The sequence below is a fragment of the Artibeus jamaicensis genome, unplaced genomic scaffold (assembly GCF_021234435.1).
Source record: "Artibeus jamaicensis isolate MK-2021 breed Jamaican fruit bat unplaced genomic scaffold, CSHL_Jam_final contig_786, whole genome shotgun sequence".
NCBI lineage: Eukaryota > Metazoa > Chordata > Mammalia > Chiroptera > Phyllostomidae > Artibeus > Artibeus jamaicensis.
Genome location: NW_026521971.1, coordinates 1,054,722 through 1,078,240, shown reverse-complemented (window position 1 = coordinate 1,078,240; position 23,519 = coordinate 1,054,722). Strand labels below are relative to the sequence as shown.

At 40.4% G+C, this 23,519-nt stretch overlaps 1 protein-coding gene across 4 annotated transcripts in view; it reads right to left on the bottom strand.

Moving 5' to 3' along the window:
* Positions 1–23,519, bottom strand: part of CDC42SE2 (CDC42 small effector 2) — an 87,172-nt gene that overhangs the window by 22,617 nt on the left and 41,036 nt on the right. For all 4 annotated transcript variants that reach the window (XM_037129856.2, XM_037129854.2, XM_037129857.2 and 1 more), the window contains one exon: positions 10,268–10,592. In XM_037129856.2, coding sequence (XP_036985751.1) covers positions 10,268–10,321 — 54 coding nt within the window. In that variant the 5' untranslated portion in view covers positions 10,322–10,592. The remainder of the gene's footprint in view (positions 1–10,267; positions 10,593–23,519) is intronic.

Here is a 23,519-nt window from a genome sequence, read left to right as displayed (position 1 = left end):
GCATAGCTCAGTTGATTGAGCGCGGACCTGCAAACCACATGATCATGGTTCGATTCCCAGTCAGGGCACATGCCTGGGTTGCAGGCCAGTTCCCAGCAGGGGACTCACGAGAGGCAACCATACATTGATATTTCTCTCCTTCTCTCCTTCCTTTCCCCTCTAAAGATAAATAAATAAAAAAATATTTTAAAAAATAAAGTAATTTATCAAGTATGTAAAAATAAATTTAAAAAAACAATAAATGCACAACAGATTCTCTTTCTCTCAAGTCAATAAATTTAAAAAAAAAAAAAAGAAAACCAACTGAGATAAAAACAAAGTCCCTATCCCCCCAAAAATTATTTAAAGAGAGGAAATTATAATTTATCAACTCAACATTCAGAATACAAGCACTTACTATAAGCCAGGTGCTAGATTAGCACTTTACATAAGTTACCTTATATAATATACTTCCTATTTTATCCACTTTAACACACTGAATCCCATGAGACAGGTTTAATGATAAAGGTTTAACTAATCTACTCAAGGACAAACAGTAAATAAGTACTGGCACTAAAACTCAAACCCATATCTAAATAACTCTAGAAACCAGACCTCGTACGAAGAGGAGAAAAAAGAGGGAAAGACTTTTTGCTGTTTCTTAACTACCCGTAACTTGGGGGCTCCTAAAAATGAGATTGAGCCCTGGCTGGTGTAGCTCAGTGGATTGAGCGCGGGCCTGTGAACCAGACAATCGTGGTTCGATTCCTAGTCAGGGCACATGCCTAGGTTGCAGACCAGTTCCCTGCAGGCCAGTTCCCAGCAGGGGACGCACGAAAGGCAACCATACATTGATGTTTCTCTCCCTTTCTCCTTCCCTTCCCCTCTAAAGATAAATAAAATATTAAAAAAAAAAAATGAGATTGACTCCTATTGCTCAGCACCACTGAAAGCATGAGTGTCCTGTTTCTTAGTAATTTTATCTGTAACATTATCTACCCATTCTATACACGATTAAGGCAGAAAAAGATGAAACAGAATGATGTTCACATGCTTATGTCACAGATGAACAGATTCTTAAGAAGTGTTTCTGAAAGTGTTCAATATACCACTGACATCATAAATTTCACCATACTTATTAAAATACCACCATACTACTAGGTCCCAGAAATTAAAATTTTATTTTCTCTTTACTCAAAGATTACATAAAATTTGCATGAACATTGTTATTTTCCCACAACAATGAACAGTTCATTACCTAAACTTTACCTGCCTAATACTGATTTTTAGAACAGTATTACCTTCTTCCCTCATTGGACGCACAACACACCATCTGCGACCCGAAACCTCTCCCCACCAACTCCAGACAAACGAAGGCTTACTCTCCATTCTGGCTGTTTCTAAGTTTACAAAACCTGCAAATCGGTAGAACACCACAAAACTTAATGCTATCAATCCGTTAGAAGCACCTTTATTTTAGTCATTTTAATCCACTACCTCACTAAAAGAAGCTGACTTTCATACCATTTACACAAGTGACAGAACTTGTAATTGAAGACTTTTTTCTAAATAAACATAACTACCTGCCAGATGGGGTCAGAAAACTGGCACACAATAGACCCTTTAAGAAGTATTTCAGTGTGTAAAAAAGGGGCTCGTTAAGAGGAGATCACACTGACTACTTAATGAGACCTCCCAGATGAGAAAGATTTTCTTTAAGAACATAAGGACAGACAGCATTTTTTAATGACCATATTGAAAATTTTTAATTGGGGCTTATTTGCCATCTATATTTATTTTCAGTTGCTTGACCACAGTGGGTTTTTTACTGTTTATATTTAATAAATCCCTGTGTTTCTTTTCCTTTTAGTGGTAATCATTTGTATCACAATAAAAAAGACGCTGGTTCTGAACTCCGGAGAGCCACGCTCTGACTTGTTCTGCAGCCGATGGTGGGAGATGTGGGGGTGCTCCAAACGAACTGGTGGGACGTGACAGGAAAATACTGGCACTTCTGTTCTTATTTCCCACCCTTTCTTCAACTGAGCCCTGCGGTGTTTTGTACGCAGGCTGATAGGAATGCCTGGTGTCTACTGGCTGCATTTCTTTCTATAACAGTTACTAGAAACAGTAAATAGTAGATCGGTGCTTAAGCATACTTGAAACTAACTAAAAAACAAAAGCTGCTACAGTATAATGGCCTAACTTAATCTGTTTCACTTTATCAAATGTGTCTTTCTCTATACTCTGAAAGAAATGATCTCATGGTAGAATATAAATAGAAATGCTGATGAACAAGAGTGTGGCAGAGCTGAGCTGGGGAATTTTATTTCAAGAAATCTCTGATTTGTTTACACTGCTCACTCTGAGTAATATACAGGTTAGCTTGAAGAAGAAAAAAGAAATCTCTGATTTGTGTATAATCCTGAGACTCACAACCTAACAGTCCAAAAAGGTTACTTTTCACTCTCATTACATGAAAATGCAAGGTGATGCAAGGTCAGACCTCAAAGAGATGCCATATTTTTTTCCCAGGCTGATAAAAATGTAAAGGCCTGGGTCCTGGCCGAGTAGTTCAGCTGGTTAGTGTCAGCCGGATACACCAAGGTGTTGAGTTCAATCCTTGGTCAGGGCACGTACAAGAATCAATCAATGAATCCATAAGTGGAACAACCAACCCACACCCCCACCCCTCTCTCTCTAGAAATCAATTTGACTTGGTAACAGCAAATGTACAACAACACGCTGTCACACGGTGACAGTGAACGTCCTTCCACCTTACGGCCAGTAACTTCACCCCTCAGCACATTCCCTAGAGACACTCAAGCATGTGCTGTTCTCCGGGCAACACACACACACACACACACACCCGGCACAAAAGAGCATCGCTCACGATAGCCCCCCAGGCAATTAACAGCCCTGATTTTCAAAACTATCATGGTGTAGTCATACACCCTGATTCAGATGCCTGGATCATCCTTGTAAATTTAATACTGAATTAGAGAAGAACATAAAAGACTACATCCAGCAGAACTTGTTTAAACTTAAAACAGGTAACTGAAACCACACTGTTCACGGATATACATACAGATACAAAACCATAAACACACCAAGGAAGTGCCGAGCACAGTAGGGCCCGGGGTACCAGCCCCTCCAAGCACTGGAGCAGGAGCACAGTACCGGGCCTCTGAGGTGTTGGCAATGCCCCATTTCTTTCTTTCTTTCTTTTTTTTTTTTATTCTCAGGGAGACAGTTTGGTTAGTGATTTTGAGAGACAGAAACATCAATGGGAGAGAGACACTGATTGGCTGCCTCCCATACACACATACCCCAACCAGGAATCAAACCTGCGACCTTTTGGTGTATGGGATGCTCCACCTGAGCCACCCAGCCAGGAACTAGATCAACGAGATCAGATAAAATGAAACGAATGAAGCTCAGAGATGAGTGCATGGGATTCATCACACTATTCTCTACTTCTGAATGATCACTGATTAGTTTTGCTGATGTTAACATTTTATGTAACAAAAAAATGGCAGCAACCACATCGCTTGCTAAGAAATGGCCTGCTTCATCTTGAAGTGTATCGTAAGACACCAATCCAAACTGAATAAAGATCAACGTAAGAAAAGCATTAAAGCCAGTATTTCCTCTCTGACATTTATAAACTTGTAAAAGCATTCTAGTTTCTGAAAATATATGGCTTTCTGCTTCTTTCTTATTCCTTTCTCAACTTGAACTTGTTGGTAATGCTATGGACACTCACTCAGCAACCCTCCCTGACTGTGTAGGGGAACCAAATGACGGGAGAGGAACACCAAGACCCCTGCACTCCACCCTTCTGCCAAGAGCCTTTCCAGTTTGTTTCCAAGCACATACAGACAAATTCCAACTTTCTCCGCATGATATTAAATATATAGGGAATACCCTGCCCCATGCCCCAGAGCAGCTGACTACCTATGAGGAAACCCAGCGGCCACTCCTGAGGCAGGGCAGACAGTTCCAGTGTATAAAAGCCTTAGGAATTTCCAGGTTTAGCAATACAGTTAAAACATTTGAATCAGTCCTCTATGATGCCTTTCCTAAAAGGAGGGGTTTACTTTTCATTCGTAAACTGATAAGGGTAATTTCTCTTTTAATTAAATAAATTCATGTTATGTTTAACTTTTAAAAGATTTTAATTTATTTTTAGAGAGAGAGGAGGGGAAGGAGAAAGAGAAACATCAATGTGCGGTTGCCTCTTACACGCCCCCTACTGGAGACCTGACCCTTAACCCAGGCATGGGAATTGAACTGGTGACCCTTTGGTTTCCAGACCCACGCTCAATCCACTAAGGTACACCAGCCAGGTGTTATGTGTTTTGGTATCACTGTGGTTATATAATGTGGTTTTGTGTGAAGAAATTCCACAAATCTAGATCATACATATTTGTTTTTAGAAAAAGGGAAAAATAGGACATTTTTACTATAGTCACACCTCGTTTAAGTTATATAGAATGTGACTGCGGAAAACAGAAATTCTAAATAAAATCCTTGCCTTCTGAGGTCATCATAATAGTACCTACAGAGATGCGTCACACCTGAGCAAGCTCTCTTCCATTGTACATAAATTCCGTAAGATCCCAGAATGCCCTCACCTCTAGGTTCCTCTAGCTGCCTTTCAGAGAATTGCTGGTTCGCCCTCTCGGGCTGCAGTAATGGCTCAAATGCTCTTCAGACTCTCGAAGGCCTTCTAGCAACCCCCAATTATCTACTGAATACACCACAGGCTCGTCAGTCAGGACTCGCTGGCTTAGCCTGCAGGAGGTTGAGGGGTGGACAGTATGGTCAGACGGTGCGGACTCTCAGTCCGGGCGCACAGTGACACAGGGAACAGGGAAATGTGCCTCCACTTGGGTCCTTGCTCAGAACCAGTCAATGAGCGCCCCACGTCCTTCCATACACAACCTGACTCTCGGCTACGTCATGACTCGCTTCCTGCCACGGCCCCTCGGCTCGCAGCCACTCTGCTGGAGGCTCCCCTCACACACACCACCTCTGTCTTGCCAGAGCCCTCGCACACGCAAGTCTCTCTGACACAAACGTTCTTTCCATAGGCTTCTATGTGCCTCGGTCCCTCACACCCCTGCTGAAATACCACGTCACCAGGGAGGCCCCTCTGTACACCCTCGGTGCCCCAATTTCTCCTGTTTTCTTTTCCTGCTTTCTTCTTCCGCAGAGCAGTTATCATGAACGGACACGCTGGGCACTTATTTATTCCCTAAGTGTCTCTGCCACGGGCGTGAGGGCGGGACGGCAGGGACCACACCTACGTGCTCACGGTTGCTTCCTCGCACCTGGCCCGCGCTGGAGAAACACCAGTGTTATTGCAGGCACCAGTGGTGGTGACTGCACAATTAAAACGACACATTTCAGAGACAAAGAACATTATAAACTATCAGTACCATGTGGCAAAACATTAAGTGGGGAAGACACGAAAAATTAATTGAAAAGGGGGGGGTTATACATCAATATTCAATGTTTTTGAGGATATCGAGGAGTTTATTACCTTAATAGTCGCAGTGGTAATATGAGTGTACATATATGCCAAACTCACGAGATTGTGTACATTAATTATGTGTGTGTGGGGGTGTCTGTATACCAATTATACCTCAATAAAGCTGGGGGCGGTGGGGGAAGCCCACCAGTATTCCAATGAACAACAGTAAGTACTGCAGCTCAAGAACTAACATCAATTGTGTAAACAGCTTACAAATCTTTGTTTTTAAAGGAGTAAGTTGCAAGGAGCCATCCAATTTTAAATTTACAACCTTAGCTATATGTAGCAACAGCAACTATAGCATTTACACTAGCACAAGTCAAAAAGGTTTGGATTATCACGGGTTAGAAAAATTGGGACTATGTTGTATCATACACTGTTTGTGCTAAAGTGAGAAGTAGGAAAAAGAAGTATATTCCTATGCTACTACACAAAAATGCAGTCTACGTTCTTCCCAGGATCGGGCTGTTCCTTTTTCACACATGGAATGTGCAAGAGCAGGGGGTGGCAGGGAGGGAGTGGGAGGGATGGCATGTGGCACTTAGTTTCGGTAAACACTTTGGAACGCTGTACAGACGACTGAGCAGCTTTTGGATAAGGCAGTCTTGCCACTGTCCACCCGGGACAGCGAGGACACGTTTGTGTGGACTGCAAACATGCACACTGTTGTCAGTGTGGCCATTATCTGCCAACGCCGAGCTATGCTTCCACCACAGCAACATGCTGCCCTGTCAAGTTTGGGGCCATATTTCTCATCAAGTCCAAAAGACGAAGGAACCAGGCACCCACGGAGCTCCTGCAGAATAGCTCACACAAATGTGCATTACTGAACAATAACACAACACCAACACATATGTGTGCAGAACTCAAGCTGCATATCCTCTGTGCAGCAGCAAATGTATTTCCAATGTCGCATATTTATAATTCCAAGGTTGTACGCTCCTGGTATTTAAATTTCTCATCTATGTCTACTTTAGCTATTCATGAGTATGCCCACATCACATCCCAGGACAGGATCCACTTGGGTATAAACATTATGAAGACCAACAATAAAGAAATCAATCTTTTAAAAAATGGCAACACGATTTCTGGTTTGCCGTATTTTTTTCAGATTGATCGGCATGTAAGAGCTTGGAAACTGCCACTCCTGTCCACACAACAAGAAGTTGTTGAACAGAGTAAAAAGCAGCAACTCTTTGCTCCACAGGAGAACTGAGACCATGGAGAGAACCACCGCACCAACTGGAGAGGGAGGCCAACGCAGAAAAGCACAAATTACCACGAGGAGAAACCTGCAGCAGCGTGTCCAGGCCGAGTGGGAACCCTAGCCTGTAACAGACAGACTGCCGGAGTCACGTCGAGAGGTCAAGACTCCCGGGGGCCCAGTCTTGGGGAAATGCCACTTGTGTGAGTTTGGTCTCCAGGAACTCAACCATGTTCTCAAAACGCAGGTCAGGAGAAATCACATTGTGTTTCTCAGCAAAGAGTGGGGAATGGTAGCCACTTTTTAAGTAAGCCAGGGCAGTCCGTTCTTCTTAACTAAGGCTACTCTCACAAAAAACTATTTTACCAGCGCCTGATCGACTGGGGCTTTCCCAGAAACTAGCCCGCTCTGGGGAAGAGAATTATCCAATCCTAGCCTACGCTCCACTTCCAGGAAGGAAAGAGAAATGCCCAACTCCAGCGCCCTCTAGCCCTTTTTGCTTGAACCAAGGAGTAAAAACTAAAACAAAACTGAGAAGTACTTGTGTCCATCAGGGCCCAGGGGCACAGGCTCACTAAGACTGAAACCTGAGCAGAGCATACGCAAGGCCTGCCCTCCCGCCCCCCACATCAGCATCTACCAGGGGAATATTTAAGAAGTTTCCAGGGAAACCCCCTGACACCGACAGCTACAGCAAACAGTGCAGCCTACCCAACCAGATAAACGTAAAGCCTCATAACACAGGCCTACTTACCTGAGTTCCTTTTACCCAGTGTTATCATGTCTGACTTTCAACAAAAAATTACAAGGCACGCTAAAGGCAACGTGGCTCCAGGACTCAAGCATTTCATAATCTTCAAAAAATGATGCGAATGTAATCGTTGGTCATGTCATAGGTAATAAATTATACACAGTAACTTAAATGCAGAGGTAAACATACAATCACTGAAATACACGTTCATTTTATGCTTAAGTAAATCACAACCTGTCCCTTTACCGACAGGAGAAGCCAGATGCTCAACCCCCACGGACTCCAACCGCCACGACACCGGAAGTGCGCAGCGACGCCGCAGGTTCCCACAAAAGAGAAGTTTACAGATCAGAAAAAGGCTATAAAAAAGTCACTACATGGACATATTTAGGAAATACAGTGTTCAGTAAGGTGTCTGGATTAAAAAATTAGTGCATCAATTATTAGTTTCCTATACATTGATAAAATCCAATTAGAAATGTAAGACAATTTCATGCAGAACAGTAATATAAATTCATAAAATATCTAGAACAAATCTAACAAGAAATGTGTAAAACTTACATAACATTTTTAAGCTTTACTCAAGGAATACGGAAAAGTCCCTATAAATGAAGACATATACCGTGTTTCTCTTCTCAATGTTAAAGATGTCAATTCTCACCCAATTACACTCTGAATTTAAGCAACCCTGAAGTAAACACCCATAAAAATATGCATTATTAAATATCTCATACAAGGAAAAACAGAGAAATAATAAGGACCTATATGACAATCCAGCTTAAAAACACAGCATTACCAAGAGCTGAAAAAAGATCTATAAAAGAGATTTTTTCTCTGAAACAGCAAAATATACACTAAGCAACAGCAGCAATTAAAACAGTAAAGTAGTGGCATAGGTGTAAACACATGTAGAAGAAGAAAACAGATTTCAGAAATGGACAGAAATATATGAAAGCACTGTATTTAACAAGAAATGACATTTCAAATCCCTAATAAAGACTGGCTATGTAATGAACTGTCTTTAAATAGCTGATGAGCAGGAAAGTATAGTTAAACCCCTACCTCACACCATGCAAATCAACCAGTCTTCCATTCTTCATGAGTCAGAGTTATATGTAGGAACCAAACTTGTAAGAGCAGTGAACAGAAAGGTGGTGGATGAGTAGCACCAGGAATCTGCATCCTCTCCCCAAATGCGGGGGCCGAACCTGCCTGATCTAAGTATTTTTAGAACTCCAGAGCCTGTTCAAGGTTTGCAACTCCCCAAAAGGACTGAAGGTGGACCAGTTAATTTCCGTCCACGTCAGCCCTGAGCACAGTAGCAGTCATCACTGGCCATCCCTGCTATGTTCCCAGAGCAGTGTGGACACGGCTGACGGGCCCCGGTCCTCCACATACCCCCGCTTCTCCTCCCAGAGGGGCAGAGAGACAGGCAGCCACTGGCCACCGTTGGTACACCTTCCCACACTGTAGCAAGCTGTCCTCATCTGGCTGCAGTGACTTCCAGGGGATTTAGAAAATCAGCACCTGTTCTTTTCTCTGAACCCTCCCTTTTCTCCCCTTTTGGGAGCTAGACATAACAGACTAGGACATACAAAAGCAACTGCATATATAAAGAAAATGAGAAAGTGACTGTACATGCCCAGGGAAAGGCAAAAGACCTTAAAATTACACCTCATCCATCCTTTTTTGTTGTTACAAACAAAACAATAAAACATAAATTCACTTATTCAGTCAGCCAGCCAGCAGGTAACAGATTCTCCAATGTATTAGATTTGATCCTTTAGATACAAAATACAGTCAGAGGCCCTAAAGAATTAAAAAATAGGGTAGGAGAAACTAGAGAACAATTATTTATTATGCCAGAGGTTCTGTGCACCCTGGCTGGTGTGGCTCAGTGGATTGAGCGCAGGCTGTGGACCAAAGGGTCGCTGGTTCAATTCCCAGTCAGGGCACAGGCCTGGGTTGCTGGCCAGGTTCCCAGTGGGAGCCAGTGAGAGGCAACCACACACTAATATTTCTCTCCCTCTCTTTTTCCCTCCCTTCCCCCCTCTCTAAAAATTAAAGAAAAAAAAATTTTAAGTAGGGCTGTGCTATACCAGAGAAAAAAATGAACTGAAGAGCAGGTGGAAACACAGATGTATACTCACACCAGGAGACAGCTGGGGAAGAGTGTGCAGAGGTGACTTTTGATCTGAACAGAAAACCACCAATTGGAGAGCAGGATTTTGACAGTGGTGACAATAAGTGCATCGTTTAGAAGGCACAAAAAAGTGGGGCATGTACCAAAAATAGACCACTATCTAATATGACTTTGGGCAAAAAACTGAATCTATTTCAACCAAAAAACAAGGACAGTAGTATCTTCCTCAGATACTGGTGCAAGGAAAATGAGAGGGCAAATCGAAAAGGATGTGAGTGCCATGGGGGTCCGGCTGTCGCAGCCCCCAGCCCTGGCGCCCAAGGCTTCCTGGGCTGTTGGACCTCAGGCAAGGCTTCCTCCCTGCCCTTTCCTCCAGAAGGCACCCACTCGGTAGATGAGCACACCTTCCTCTCGGCCGTGTACAATGGTCTGGCCCAGCTCTTGACACACAGTATTTACTCAAAAGACACAGATTCTTTTTTTCTCCTTTTTTAAAAGCAGATGTTCAGAAGTCCACTGAACTACTTACTCTCTGTGACACTGCTCAGAACTGCCCTGCAAGCACCGCCAGGGCGCCGGGTCTCACCTGAGCACCCGAGGCACATCCATAAGCCCCCCGCCCCATCGGTCCGTGTGCTACTTGGTACTTACAGGCTGAGGCTGCTCTGCAATACAGCAGTTGAAGCACAACCAGAACTCACTCATGCTCGTCGTCCAAAGCACAAGTGAGCACCAAGGAAGCGTCCAAATCTCTGCTCAGGAAGCTTCAGAAAGCTCACTCCTCAGTGAGACCGGCGTCCAGTGATGTTAGAGCAACGATTTTGACACTTCTCTGTGCGTTTGTTCCTAACGTCCAGTATCTTATACAGTCAATTTAATTAAGAAAAAGACAAAATGTTTCCTTTCTTTGCTTATGGTTCTATAGAGACTCGTTTCTGAACCACCAGGAAGGTATAAATGTTGTCTTGACTCAGGTCTAGAAAAAAAAAGAGTAAAAGAAAACAAGTTACTTATGCTTGGAAGCTTTTATTTCTGAAACCTGTGATAAAATTAAGAATAAATTTTCCCCAAAAATTAAACAATGGAAAAAAAAATTGAGATTTTTAATAAACTGATTCAACAATTTTGTTCAAGCCTTGAGTATCAGGTGTTAGGGATACAGCAATGAAAAAGAGAGAGAAACCTCTGCTTTCAAAGAGTATTTATTTTATGACAATAAAGGTATAAATTACCATGATATTTTTAAATCACTAATTCAAACATCATGATTATCAAACAGTCTCTAATTCCAAAAAGAAATGCCGGTCATTTTCATATAGGTTTCTTCTGCTGAGTCCTTTGTTCTCAAAGACAGCCCAGACAGTAACTGGCAGAGCGACCACCTCTGCCAGTTGTAAGTTACACTCATCAATAATTATAAACCTAATCATCCTCTTTCCACTGAAATTAGAATTGTACGTGAAAGATGAATGGTGGTTAGATAAGCCTTCATTTTGGATCGAGACACTAGGTCCCTCCCCCACCACCAGAATGAGTATCAGTCAAAACGCTTTACACCTCAAGGTGGCTAGCCACGCTGCGTCAGTCAGAATCCAGGCCAGGTCTACAGCCATACCACCCTGAACATGCCCGATCTCCCCATAATCCATGCCAGGCGATCTTCATCTGGAGTAGGAGAGCACATCTATCTTTTCTTCTTCACTGACAAGCTGTAGACTTGAAGGTTGACCTTGGCCAACCATGTTCCAAACTACATGCAGAAGATGGTGCTGAGATCACAGCACTGACAAGCAGCAGCGAGAGAGAACGTCCACCTCCAGTCATCCCTAAGACCAGTGGGACCTGTACACCTGAGGTGTGGCTTTGTGAAGGGACAGCTCTCCCTCTTGGCCAGAAGCAGGTTTTCATCACCTGCAGGCTACAACCATCATGTGAAGATGTCCAGAGCGCAGCTGGATACACAGCCCTGAAGCCAGGGAGTCTTGGAATCATCAGCAGATTATAACTGAAGCAACGAATGCCAAATTCTAGGTAGAGCAGTATCACAAGAAGCAGGGGCTCTAAAGAATAGCAGCATTTAAAAGAGGGGAGAAAAAGAGAAGTCTACAAAGGGGACAGGGTGCTATCAGAAAGAAGAGGGGGCAGGCCAGCTGGTGCAGTGTCACTGAGGCCTGTCTAAGAAGGAAGTGGGTAACCTTTCAACTGCCTCTGAGACACAGAAGGCTGACCACCAACCAGGCCCTGGGATGTGCTGCAGACACGCGGTGGCCCGGCTGCAGCAGTTTCGGTGAAGTGGCGTGAGCAGAAATTGGATGAGTGGGCTGAGAAGTGAGTGAAGAGAGAGAAGTAGAATTCCAGGCAGAAAATGTAAGAATAACGGATGTTACGTTTTCAGATAAGGTAAAAGGTAGAGGAGGGGGAAAAAAGCCATTCCTGAAATGAAAAGATCAAAGACCAAAAATGTATTAATTTGATCACTCAAAGTTAACATTTTTGCCCTAAGTGGTAAAATATAAATCACATATTTATACACTTTTGAGAGAGATGTCATTTATTTATAAGCTACACCACCATCTATAAATCGATTAACAGACACGGGATCACAGAACCCTGAGCATTAAGTGAAATAAAATGACCCCCAAAGTCATGGCTGAACTCGGTCAGACAGGAATGACAGCTTGTGCAGATGCAGCTCTTCAGAGAAGGCAGACGCATGCACAGTGTCACAGACGCGGGAGCACTAACACATCGCAGGAACCTGGGACCCTGACTCCACAGGACAAGTCTTCTAACTCCACAAAGAGGACATGGTAAGTTGTAAGCATTCGTTTAAGGAGGAAAATCGGAAGGAACACAATTCGCATTCTCGCCATAGTTAAAATGCGGGCCCTGGGACACTTCCTTTTCCATAGGGATGAACACTCCTCATCTCACCCAAACTCCGAAAGAAGGAAGGTACAGTCTTGAAACTGGCTTTGTCCACTGAACTGGGTAAATGCTGCGGAAGTTTGTAAGAAAAGAACAGTTCATTTCACGTATTTCCTTCCTAGAAAGAATGTAAGAGCAAGGGCTAAATTCTCAGTATCATGAACATCATTTCAGTGTTGCTATGTAAGTTTAATATCACCCTGAATCAGAGTTTGACCAGTAAGAATTCACTGTGAAATGAAATCTCCTTTAACCAATTCTATTTGAGAACAAATATACTTTTGTTTGAAACTGAAAATTCTTTACTCATCACTGCTGTTGTAGCACATTCAGACATGGAGCAAAATCTCCAGTCTACTACACAATACCACCACATCTGGTGGTACTGTCTGATTCATTCTATCACATTTTCTCATCTGTACATAAAATTATCTCCACCTCCAAATATTAATTTTATGTTGGGAGACGTATTTTCTTCTTTTCTTAAACATGTATTTCATCTGTTTAATACTTACAGTTAGTAAATGGCTTCCTAATTTATAATCCATTATACTTTATCACCCCATGTTTTCCTAAATTCAAAATGTCCTTCCTAATTAAAGCTACTCCTTATTTTGAGAATTTTAAATCATGTATTTTCCTACCCCCCATATACTGTGAAAATGAAATTCACAATATTTCCTCTTTCTTAAGTTTAGTGTAAGAATGACTGCTTACAATACAGTAATTTGTGCTTGTATTTTCGTAGATGAGACAGAAGGAATATACAGCTTTACTTAAGTATCTCCCCCTAGAGAACAGATCTGCTGAAAATGTGCACTCAAACCACGGGGATGTTTGCAACGCCACAGGTTTCTATTAAGTAAATATACAAATCTTAAAATGTTTCAGACATGCCTTAGAAGGTCACACCAATACATTTTCCATCTTCTTGCTTTTCTAAACAAACTTCCTTCTTAGAATTTTTTTCAAGTGTATAATACTTACAACATTTATATATAAACACCTTTTCAGAAGTATTGAAATCACAAAAATTTCAACCCTGCCACTAATAATATACTAATAATTACTTTCACTTTTTCAGATGAAAGTTGCTTAAAACATGTCCATTTTGAAAACTACACTTTTTAAATCTTAAGATAACAAAAGGAGTGTTACTTTGCAACAATATCAACATCTGAACTTGGCTTTAAACACAGCTCAGCACATTCCGCACATAAATAAGGGCTCAGACTGGTCTTCTACACCAGAAAATATTTTTTATTTATAAAAAAAAATTGTGTATTTATTCTTACATGTTTAAACTTCAGTCACCTTCAAAGTACTCCCCATTTGATGCAGTACTCCTATCGAGACATTTTTTCCACTGCTCAAAACTGTTTCTGAACTTGTTGATTTAGATGCCTTTTAGTACTTCTGTCGTTTTTTGTTCCCCCTCTTCCACATCGGCTAAATGTTTCCCTTTGAGGATTTCCTTTTTTCAACCAGGGAAACAAAAAAATGTCACTAGGGGTGAGATCGGGTAGAAAGAAAGAGTGGAGCACGAGGGTCATGCAGTTATTGGTCAAAAACTGCAAAATGCTCAGTGTGGTGTGCACAGGTGCACTCACAAATTACCCATCACAAAATAGGCAAACATGCTGAGTCCTCCAAAATAATTCAAGAAGCCAGATGCAGCCCCTCACAACAACACCAGCTAGTACACAAATACAGATGTGTTCCTAGAACACTAACCTAGTGGGGGAAGCCTGTATTACAAGGGGCCCACCCCCTCCAGAAGAGAATTCTAGTTTTTGGGGGGCCCCCTCATACAGGTCAAAGATTACTGGCATGAATATCCACTAGTCCCAGTTACTGTGCTGAAGGGATATCCTTTGCCTATTGGGTTGATCTGCCACTTCCATTAAAAATCAAAGGACTGCATGTCTTGGGTCCACCTCTGCGCTGTTAGATTGCATCGGTCTGTCTGTCGACCCCGCGTCTGTGCCAGCACCACTGTCTGCACTGTGGTGCCACGACTTCAAGTCCTTTGGTGGTAAGTCTTCCAAATGTATCGAGATTGTTTGTGATTGTCTGGGTCCTTTCTATCTCCATATACATTTTGGAATCATTTTGTCAATTTCTACCAAAAATTCTGTGATTCTAATTGGGTTGCATTTATTGTTAACAATTACTGGAGAAAATTACCCTTTATCAATACTGACTGCTACAATCCACTAACACGGCATATCCAGAGTTCAGTGGTTTCCAGTGTACAGGTTCCTCACGCACTTCATGGCATCACTTTACTTTGTTCCCAGCTTTCATGGGGAATCTTTAAAGTCTTATGCAGTCAAATGTCCACTGTCATCACAGCACGGGGGTTTACCTTACTTCTGGCTTCCCCTGTCCCAGGATTATAAACCTGTCACCGCAGTTTCCTCCAGTTTTACTTCTACAAACTGACTTGCTGTTAACAGCTTATAGGTGTAGTCACGGAACGTTTTCACAGTCTACTCAGGCTTTTTCTTTCTGACGTCTTCCTTTTCCTTCTTTATTAAAACTCAAGTATTTAAAAACAAAACATATCATTATGGCGCATATACAAGAGAGAATTTTTATTTGCTCAAGCCCAAGTCTGTAACACAAGTGCACAGAGGAAGAGTAATGACATGGACACCACTCCCCCCCATTCGGACACCCACCTCCCCTCCCCTCGTATAGACTGCCAGCGTGTTTGTCCTCCCCTTCCCCCAACAATCTGCCCCCCTTTCTTTTCCTGCTACTTTTCTTCTTTAGTTCAGTTTCTCTCTCCCTTTATCTCCCTTTTCCATCTCTTTATCCCCTCTCCTTAAATCCTTCTTTATCTGCCTAGAGTTAGAAGCAGCGGCGATGTGACACATAGTAGGTTCTCAATGTAAGCGGATGGACTGAAATCTACACTGCCACCCTAAACTGTTCTCCTAAGTCTAACCACCTGCTAATGTACACCTCACATGGTCTCCCAGGGGCCTTAAACACAGCATTTGTAGAACTGAATTCACCGCCTTTTTCCCACATGATTCTATGTCACCCTTCAAATTCAATCCTAACACCTGCAATTCTCTGAATAAAACCATCCTGTAAAATGCTTTCTTACAAATCCTTTTAAACAAATCCTTACTGTTATTCAATATTATGTAAGTACATAGAATTTTAAAAATCAATTAGTAATAAAAAGCTATTAAAAATGGCAAATCTCTGATTGAAATCCCTCTCTTCATCTGTTAGTGGCAATTAATTTACCAAGGTGTTTCTTCTGATATCTATAAGGAAATTATGTTTTTGATTTTTCTAGTTTTATGACCTAGTGTTGACTTTTTTTTACACTAAACAGATTAGAGTAACACAGGTTAATAATATATAAATTTCAGATGTACAACTTTATAACATGACATCTGTATACTCTATTAAGTGCTCACTACCAGAAGTCTAGTCTTTCTGTCACCTTGTAGGTGACCCCCCCTTTATCCTCTTCATCCTCCCTCCAAACTTTTTTCCCCCGGTAACCACCTATCTGTTGTCTGTATCTACGAGTTGGGTTTTGTTTGCTGCTTTTTGTTTTACAGCCCAAATATGAGTGAACTCATACAGTTCTCATCCTTTTTCATCTGACTTATTTCACTTAACACAATACTCTCAAGATCTACCTGCATGTACCTGTATATGGCAATATTCTATCTTTTTATTGCTAAGTAATATTCCACTGTATATATGTACCAAATCTTCTTTATCCAACATCCATCAAAGGACAGCTGGGTTGTTTTCATACCTTGGCTACTGTAAATAAAGCTTACTGTTAATTCTTAAGCTATCTATTTATAAACTGAATTAAAATAGATGGGGGCTGAGCCTCCATGTCAACATCACCTCCTACCATCATCATCATCATCACTACTAGAATAATTATAATTTGGGGTTGAATCAGTATTCAGTGTTTATCGTTGCCACTGCTGAAACAAGTAACATATTGGAGTCAGTTATCCTTTCTTGAATATCTTTTGTTTTCCCTGAGTTAATAACTGCTGAGATCTTCATTCGCTTAGTCTTCCATAAAGGACTTTAATTAAATCCATAAAAGACCTGTCATTTCCAGATACCTTCAGACTGCCTGGCTCCTTCCCCCGAGCGACCGGCCCTGGCCTCACCCGGACGCGCCGCGCTCCAGGTGCTGGTCTCAGGTCCTTTCCTCGCCTGACGCCGTTTCTGAGGATGATGCCCTCCCTTTGTTTTCATCATCCTCGGCTCGTTTTGTAAAATCATATACTCCAGTGGCTTCCTAAGAAAGGGTACCTAGAAGGAAAAATTTTAAACCCTTGCATTCACCACCTGACGGATCATTTGGCTGAGTACAGAATGCCAGTTGCCGACCTTTCCCCAGGAGTTTAAACGCAGTTGCACCACCTACCACCTTCCAGAGCCAGCGGCACTGTCCCTTTCTCTCCTTCGTAGGCCGTGTGTCTCTCCCTTCTCTGAAAGGTTTAAAGATTTTTCTCTGTACTCTTGAAATTCCCTAATTTCATGAGATATAAGTTGTTTGGGGCCTTTTTCATTCATTGTGCTGGGGACTGGATGAACTCTTTCAAAATAAAGAATAATGTCCTTCAGAAAAATATTAGTATTTTTACCTATATCAATACCTGTATCCCTGAGTTTTTGTGAGAAGTGAACAAAATATTTATACTTAATACATGCAAGTGCACAGTGATGTTGATTGTTAGTATTTATCCACATTTACCAATTTGTTTGATCACCATTGCTTCTTGCCTCTCAATCCTCCTTCCTTTGAAGTTCAACTTCCTTCTTTATAAAGTATACTTTAAGAGTTTTTTCAATAGCGTATGTGCTTTTTAAGTAGTCATCTGCAAGTAGCTGTCATTTGCTTCTCTAAAACAGTGGAGTTGTTATTTTAATTTTGAAATAATTTACTTATAGAAGAGTTGCTAAAACAGGACAGAAACCTCCCATGCACCTTTCACCCAGACACACCTTTCACCCAGACGCACCAACTGTTACCGCAATGCCTGTATTTTCCCTTCTTCTTGAACGACAGTTTACGCACAGAATTCCCGACTGACTGCACTTTTCTTCCAATCCTTTGCAGATGTCATTCTGAGCTCTGTTTCTGCTGCTGAGAAATCAATTGTTCATCTGATTTTTCTTATTTGACTGCAACCTTCTTTTTTATGTATGGTTACTTTGAAGACTGAATTTGAATTTGATTCCAATTTTATAAAATCTCTACTTTCATATTTATTTCTATTCAGGATTGTTTCACTTTTTTCTACTCTATTTAGCTTTTGCTATTAATATTTTTATTACTTCGATATTCAAAGTTTTCATTTTAACAAATTTTATTTGTATCTTTTACAAATTCACTTACTTTAGTGTCTTAAGTCTTTCATTTAGACACTTTAAATAGACTTAATTTATAGTATTTTTCTGACTATTCTAAATCAATTCTTAGTTTTCTAATTAGCTTTACTGGATTGTCTGCTAACTCTTCCCTCAACAGTTCAATACTGTTTCCTTGTAATTAACTTGCAGTAATTTCATCTGGATTGAGAGGTTGTTTTTCTGTAAAAGTCCAGGGTTTCTTCGTTGGGGAGATTCCCCAAAAGCAATTTGCATTTGATAATGCTCAGGCACCCACAAGGTAAAGTTCACAAATTCAAGTACATGTCTTTTTGGTTTTAGATTTTAGTTATTTTTAGAGAGTGGGAAGGGAGGGAAAAAGAGAGGATGAGAAACATCCATGTGTAGCTGCCTCTCATGTGCCCCCTACTGGGGAACTGGCCCAAAACCCAGGCATGTGCCCTGACTGGGAATCAAACCTGTGATCCATTAGTTAGCATGCCAGCACTCAATCCACTGAACCACATCAGCCAGGGCTCAAGTACATGTTGTAATTTAATTCCTTGTCTTCAATTCTCATACCACATGAATAGTACACATTTATAGTGTACACTGGTGTGTATGTACAGTGTGCAAAAACAGTATGGTGTAGTGGCTCAGAACATAGACTGAACTGGTCAGCCTAAGTTCGAATCCTGGTTTCCTCACTCACTAGTTACATGATCCTGAGCAAATTACTTCACCTCTGTGTGTCTCACTTTGCTCTATAAAATGAGCATACAGTTGTCTCTACCTTGAAACTTTATGAGAGGACTAAATGTGCAAACTTAACCTGCTTAGAACAGTGCTTGGCACACGAGTTTAAATAAATGTTAATACTTTGTTACCATTATCTCATCATTATATCACACTTTTCTCTCCACCCAGAGAACTGAGACAAGCTTCCCTGATGCTCACCTCGGCACGTGGACAACAAATGTTATAGTCAATCTCCCTTTCTTAGATGGAGTAGCACATGTGTGAGAGTACATGAGTCGGTTTATTACAATTTGTGTTAAGAAAGGTTAGTGAAATAGGGGAAGTATTAAGGTAAACAAAACTGATTTAAGCCATTTAAATTAATCCTTTTGATAGCAACGGCATATTTTCCTCCAAAGCAAATTTAAATATACATATAATTTATGTCTATGCATAAAGTAAGACTAACAATATAGATGATTTTTCAATGGATAGTGGAGTTAGTAATTCTAATTCAGCTAATCAGTTATTAATTGTAAAATTTTCTTCATATAATAAACTGTATTTAGTCCGATTTTCTCTTTAGTCTAACACCTGCATATCAAAGGATTAAATTTGGAAGGGAATGCTTGCTCAATACCTACTTACTGCCTGAACTGGCTGCCAAGTCTGTTCAGGATGAGGAGAGGTAATTAAAAGGCTTAAGAATGAGACTGGAATCCCCTATCAATCTCTTGGGGATGTGAAAGTCAACTGAACACAAACTGCAGTCACTTATCTGGGTGTGGAACCAGGTAGATACCAGACTCTGATACTGGGCTTTGGACGCATCCCCAGAGAGGAACAAGATCACCGCGACTGACCTCTGATTCCTGCCTGCTTTGTGACAACTGCTTTCGGACTTTTGTTACCTTGATATTTTCCCTGAATAAATGAGGTATTTTCAGCTGCCACTGTATTTTTGGCTAGAAGACTTTTTTACAAGATTAATTGGTTATGCCAACAGAAGTATGTCTTGTTTTTTAAAGAGCTCTCTTAGTTGTACTGAATTTCTGCACTCCAACACTGCCACAAAAATTAACATCAGATTGTGTCAGCAAAGTGCCTAACACCGCACCCGGCAGAAGGTAAGAGCTGCCTTAGGTTACTAGGTTTTCAAGTTTTCCCTCAAGGCGAACATGAAACAATACTGAGTCTCTAGCACCTGACACAAAATGTTTAAAACGGTTAGAAGATTTTTCTTGTAAAAGAGAACTAATGATACCCAGAGGAAAAAAGTTTAGCTCAAAGAATTATATAAGTACACAGTATCTTTTAAGTTCCAGATGGAAGTGATGAGCGTAAACAAAAAGTTTATATTTTACTTACAGATTCCTCATCCTTAGCAAGTTGAAGATAAACAACGACAATACCTGTGACAAATGTTTGCCCTGTGCTAAAGATTAACCAGACTATACAATTTATGTGCAGCTCTGGAGCTCCTGGTCAAATATAAACTGCTTTTTCAACAGTTGTTTAGGCCTTCACATGGTTGACTCTAAGGCTAAGTGAGTGTTCCTATTCTTAGGGTGAACAGTGAAAAGAAAAAATTATGTAGAAAAAATAAGCCCTAAAGTTATATGGGGGTAGAGTGAAACGTGGAGAAAATCTTTTTCAAAGATTCAACAAATACAGTGCTATAAGCTTTATTGCAAATAAAAACAATAAAAATGAGTCAATTTTTACAAATTAAAAAACTAGGAACCCTCATAAAATAAATAATAAATAATCCAATTTAATTGGATTTCTGGTACTCAGAAGATAAAATGTACATTTTAAGCTTTGGACAAAAAAGAGCTGATCTTTTTCACCCAAAAAGGTTTTGTCTTTTAAATCCACAAATATACAGTACTATCTGAATTTTTTAAAATCCTAGAGTCCTGGCTGGTGTGGCTCAGTGGACTGAGCACAGGCCTGCTAACTAAAAGGCTGATGGTTCGATTCCCAGTCAGGGCACATGCCTTGGTTGCAGGCCAGGTCTTGGGGGCACGCAAGAGGCAACCAACATATATTTCTCTCGTACATTAATGTTTGTCTTCGTCTCTATTCTTCTTCCCTTATTCTCTCTCTAAAAATAATAAATTAAAATTAAAATTAAAAATCCTAGAAAATATACTGAAACCCTGTAAGAATTTTACAGAGGAAATGAGAAGAAACAAAACTAAATCAACATCACCAACTGCAAACAGGTACCTGATATTTTCTATTGACCTGTGTTCTTAGGAGCACACAGAAGTATATGCTGCCTTTAGTCAGGATGGGTTTGTATTTTTCCAAAAGAAAAATCAGTAAACTCTTCAGTAAAACACACTATAGGGAAATTAAACTCATGGGCTCTCTTAAAACTCAACATCTCTGTGTGCTGAAGTAACACAAAAAAAAATTCAACTATCAAAGGGCCAAACCAACTGTCACCTTTACCTTTAAAAAAAAGTGTTATCAACACTGTAAGTGCATTTACAAAATTATTTTTAAAAACATGGTAAAATTACATTCCCCCAAATTAAGATATCTGCATATTTTCAATGATCTTCAAAACATCTTATATAAAATTATTCAAATAAATCTGCTATTCTTGCATAGCCTGAAGTCTGAACACATGAATTTTGGAAGAGTAAGCTGTTTTACTAAAATGAAGAAAAATTAACCTGGAATTTATATGATATATTTAAAGATACATTCTGCACTGCAGACCACCACAGAATATCCACACAACATGAAAAAGAGTTCAAAGTCTCTGAATGCATTAATGAACTTGACTAAGGACCATTCCGGATTGTGAACACTGTTAAAGAAAAGGTAAAAATATGTCTAAGTGGAATTCCAGCTGATGGCTAAAAGCTATTGCCCTTTTTGGTTACCTGGAGAAAATAACTTCAGGAAAAAAATACTTCACTATCACCTTTAATCTTCCAGCCCAAAATAAAATGTAATATATTTCTATAAATAGTGTTGGCTGTTTACATGTAAACATAAAAATGTTTTGAAGTAGGTTATATTATAGCATGATAACCTCAAAGACAATAGTCAAACAAGTTCAATTTGAGGACAACACAAAGAAAACATAAATATCTGAAGTGTCATTATCAACTGAAAAAAGTTCTCCAATGCTACGTTAAATGTAAACGCAGTGTAACATCAGTGAGGAAATTAAAAAGTACACACATATTTATCTCCTTTTTGTATTTCTTTTTGAAAACTATATGAGGTGATCAATAACTGATACCACCTCTTAACTGGGTAACAAAAACAAACTTCAGTGTACATTTTAACTGTAAGACTTCACCATATGTATATGTCTGTGTACATGTGTATGTATTGAAGATACTGCTGAAGCAATCACTATGTACTCAGCTCTGGGAATACAATGATCAACAGAAAGTGACTCAAACAGAACTGAATTAAAAAAATTCATTACTCACTGACTAGGTTAATATAAACATGCAGTATGCACCTCTGTAGGGTCGCTTTCGACCTCATTTGTCTACTTTAAGAGGTAAACTGTTTTTGAGTTCCACGCAGTCGAGCCCCTGGACTCTGACAAGGTGAGCCTGGCACCCAAGCAGCCCCCAGTCTGGGGCACTGTTTCACTGAGCTACTCAAGAGGAAATCTTACTACTGGCACCTGCTTCAGGCCCCGATGGAGGCAGGTAAGACAAACATTTCAATTATATGGACAATAACTCTAGGTTGCTTAAGGCTCAACGAGAAGGTGGAAAATGAGTCACCAGAATGTTTGCATATGTCACAATAGAAGGCTAATACATTGCAATTAAACACATAAAAAGTCAACAGAAGTGAATGCTTTTGTGCCACACCGTACACTGGGTTTTTAGTCATTCTTCTTCTTCTTTTTTTTTCAGAGAAGAACACAGTGACAAGATCTCCTATTTGGACATGCAGACAGAATGATTTTTCCTACAACTATGAAGTCTCCACAACTACACTGTCCCACAGGATGGGGCTCTGCCTCACATCTGTTACACAGTCCAGCTGTTCTTTAATGAATGTATGCCCATCGTGGTGTTAGACAGGCATCTCAAAAATCTGAACTGCCACTGAGACAGCAGCCACCCAAGTTCCCAGCGATCACACTGCTCCTAACCAAGCAGCGCATTTAAAAAGAAAACTGCAGCTGGAACCACCTTTTCCTTGAGGAAACGAAGGCCATCAGTCTGGTTGCCATTCCAGCCATCAATGATGATGGGCTACAAAAGGTCAGCGGGGGACTTTTTTTTATATGTAGTTTAAAACAGAATCATTTTCATATTCAAATTAAAGCTTGAAATAATAAAAAGCTTTGATAACAATGATATAATGATTTCAGAAATAGAGAATACTGATTAGTCATCAAAGAACACACTATTTCTGATTTATAAACAAATCATAGTGGGTTAAATGAGAAATTCAATATTCGTGGATTCTCAATCCTATTTTGTGAGATATACATATGTGTGTGTGTGTGTGTGTGTGTGTACATAAATCGGTGACAGAAAATTTCCCTCGATTATACAGAATGGTTCAACTAAATGGTAAATCCCTGTAGGGAAGGGCAGAGCCACATATTATACTACGCACTCAAATACCATCTCTGACAGGTTAAGTATTGCCCTTTCTTTGGAAATGAGGAAACTACAGCAGCTCAGACACATTAATTAAGTAACCTGAAGACAGACCATTTTCTCTATATACTTTTTACCATCCAGTTCAATGCTCCTTACTTACAATTATTTATGACATACCGATTTTGTCAGCTCCATAAGCAGACCCTGAATTATTATATCTCTTCTCTTATAGCACTTGACATGCCAGTACTTGCATACAC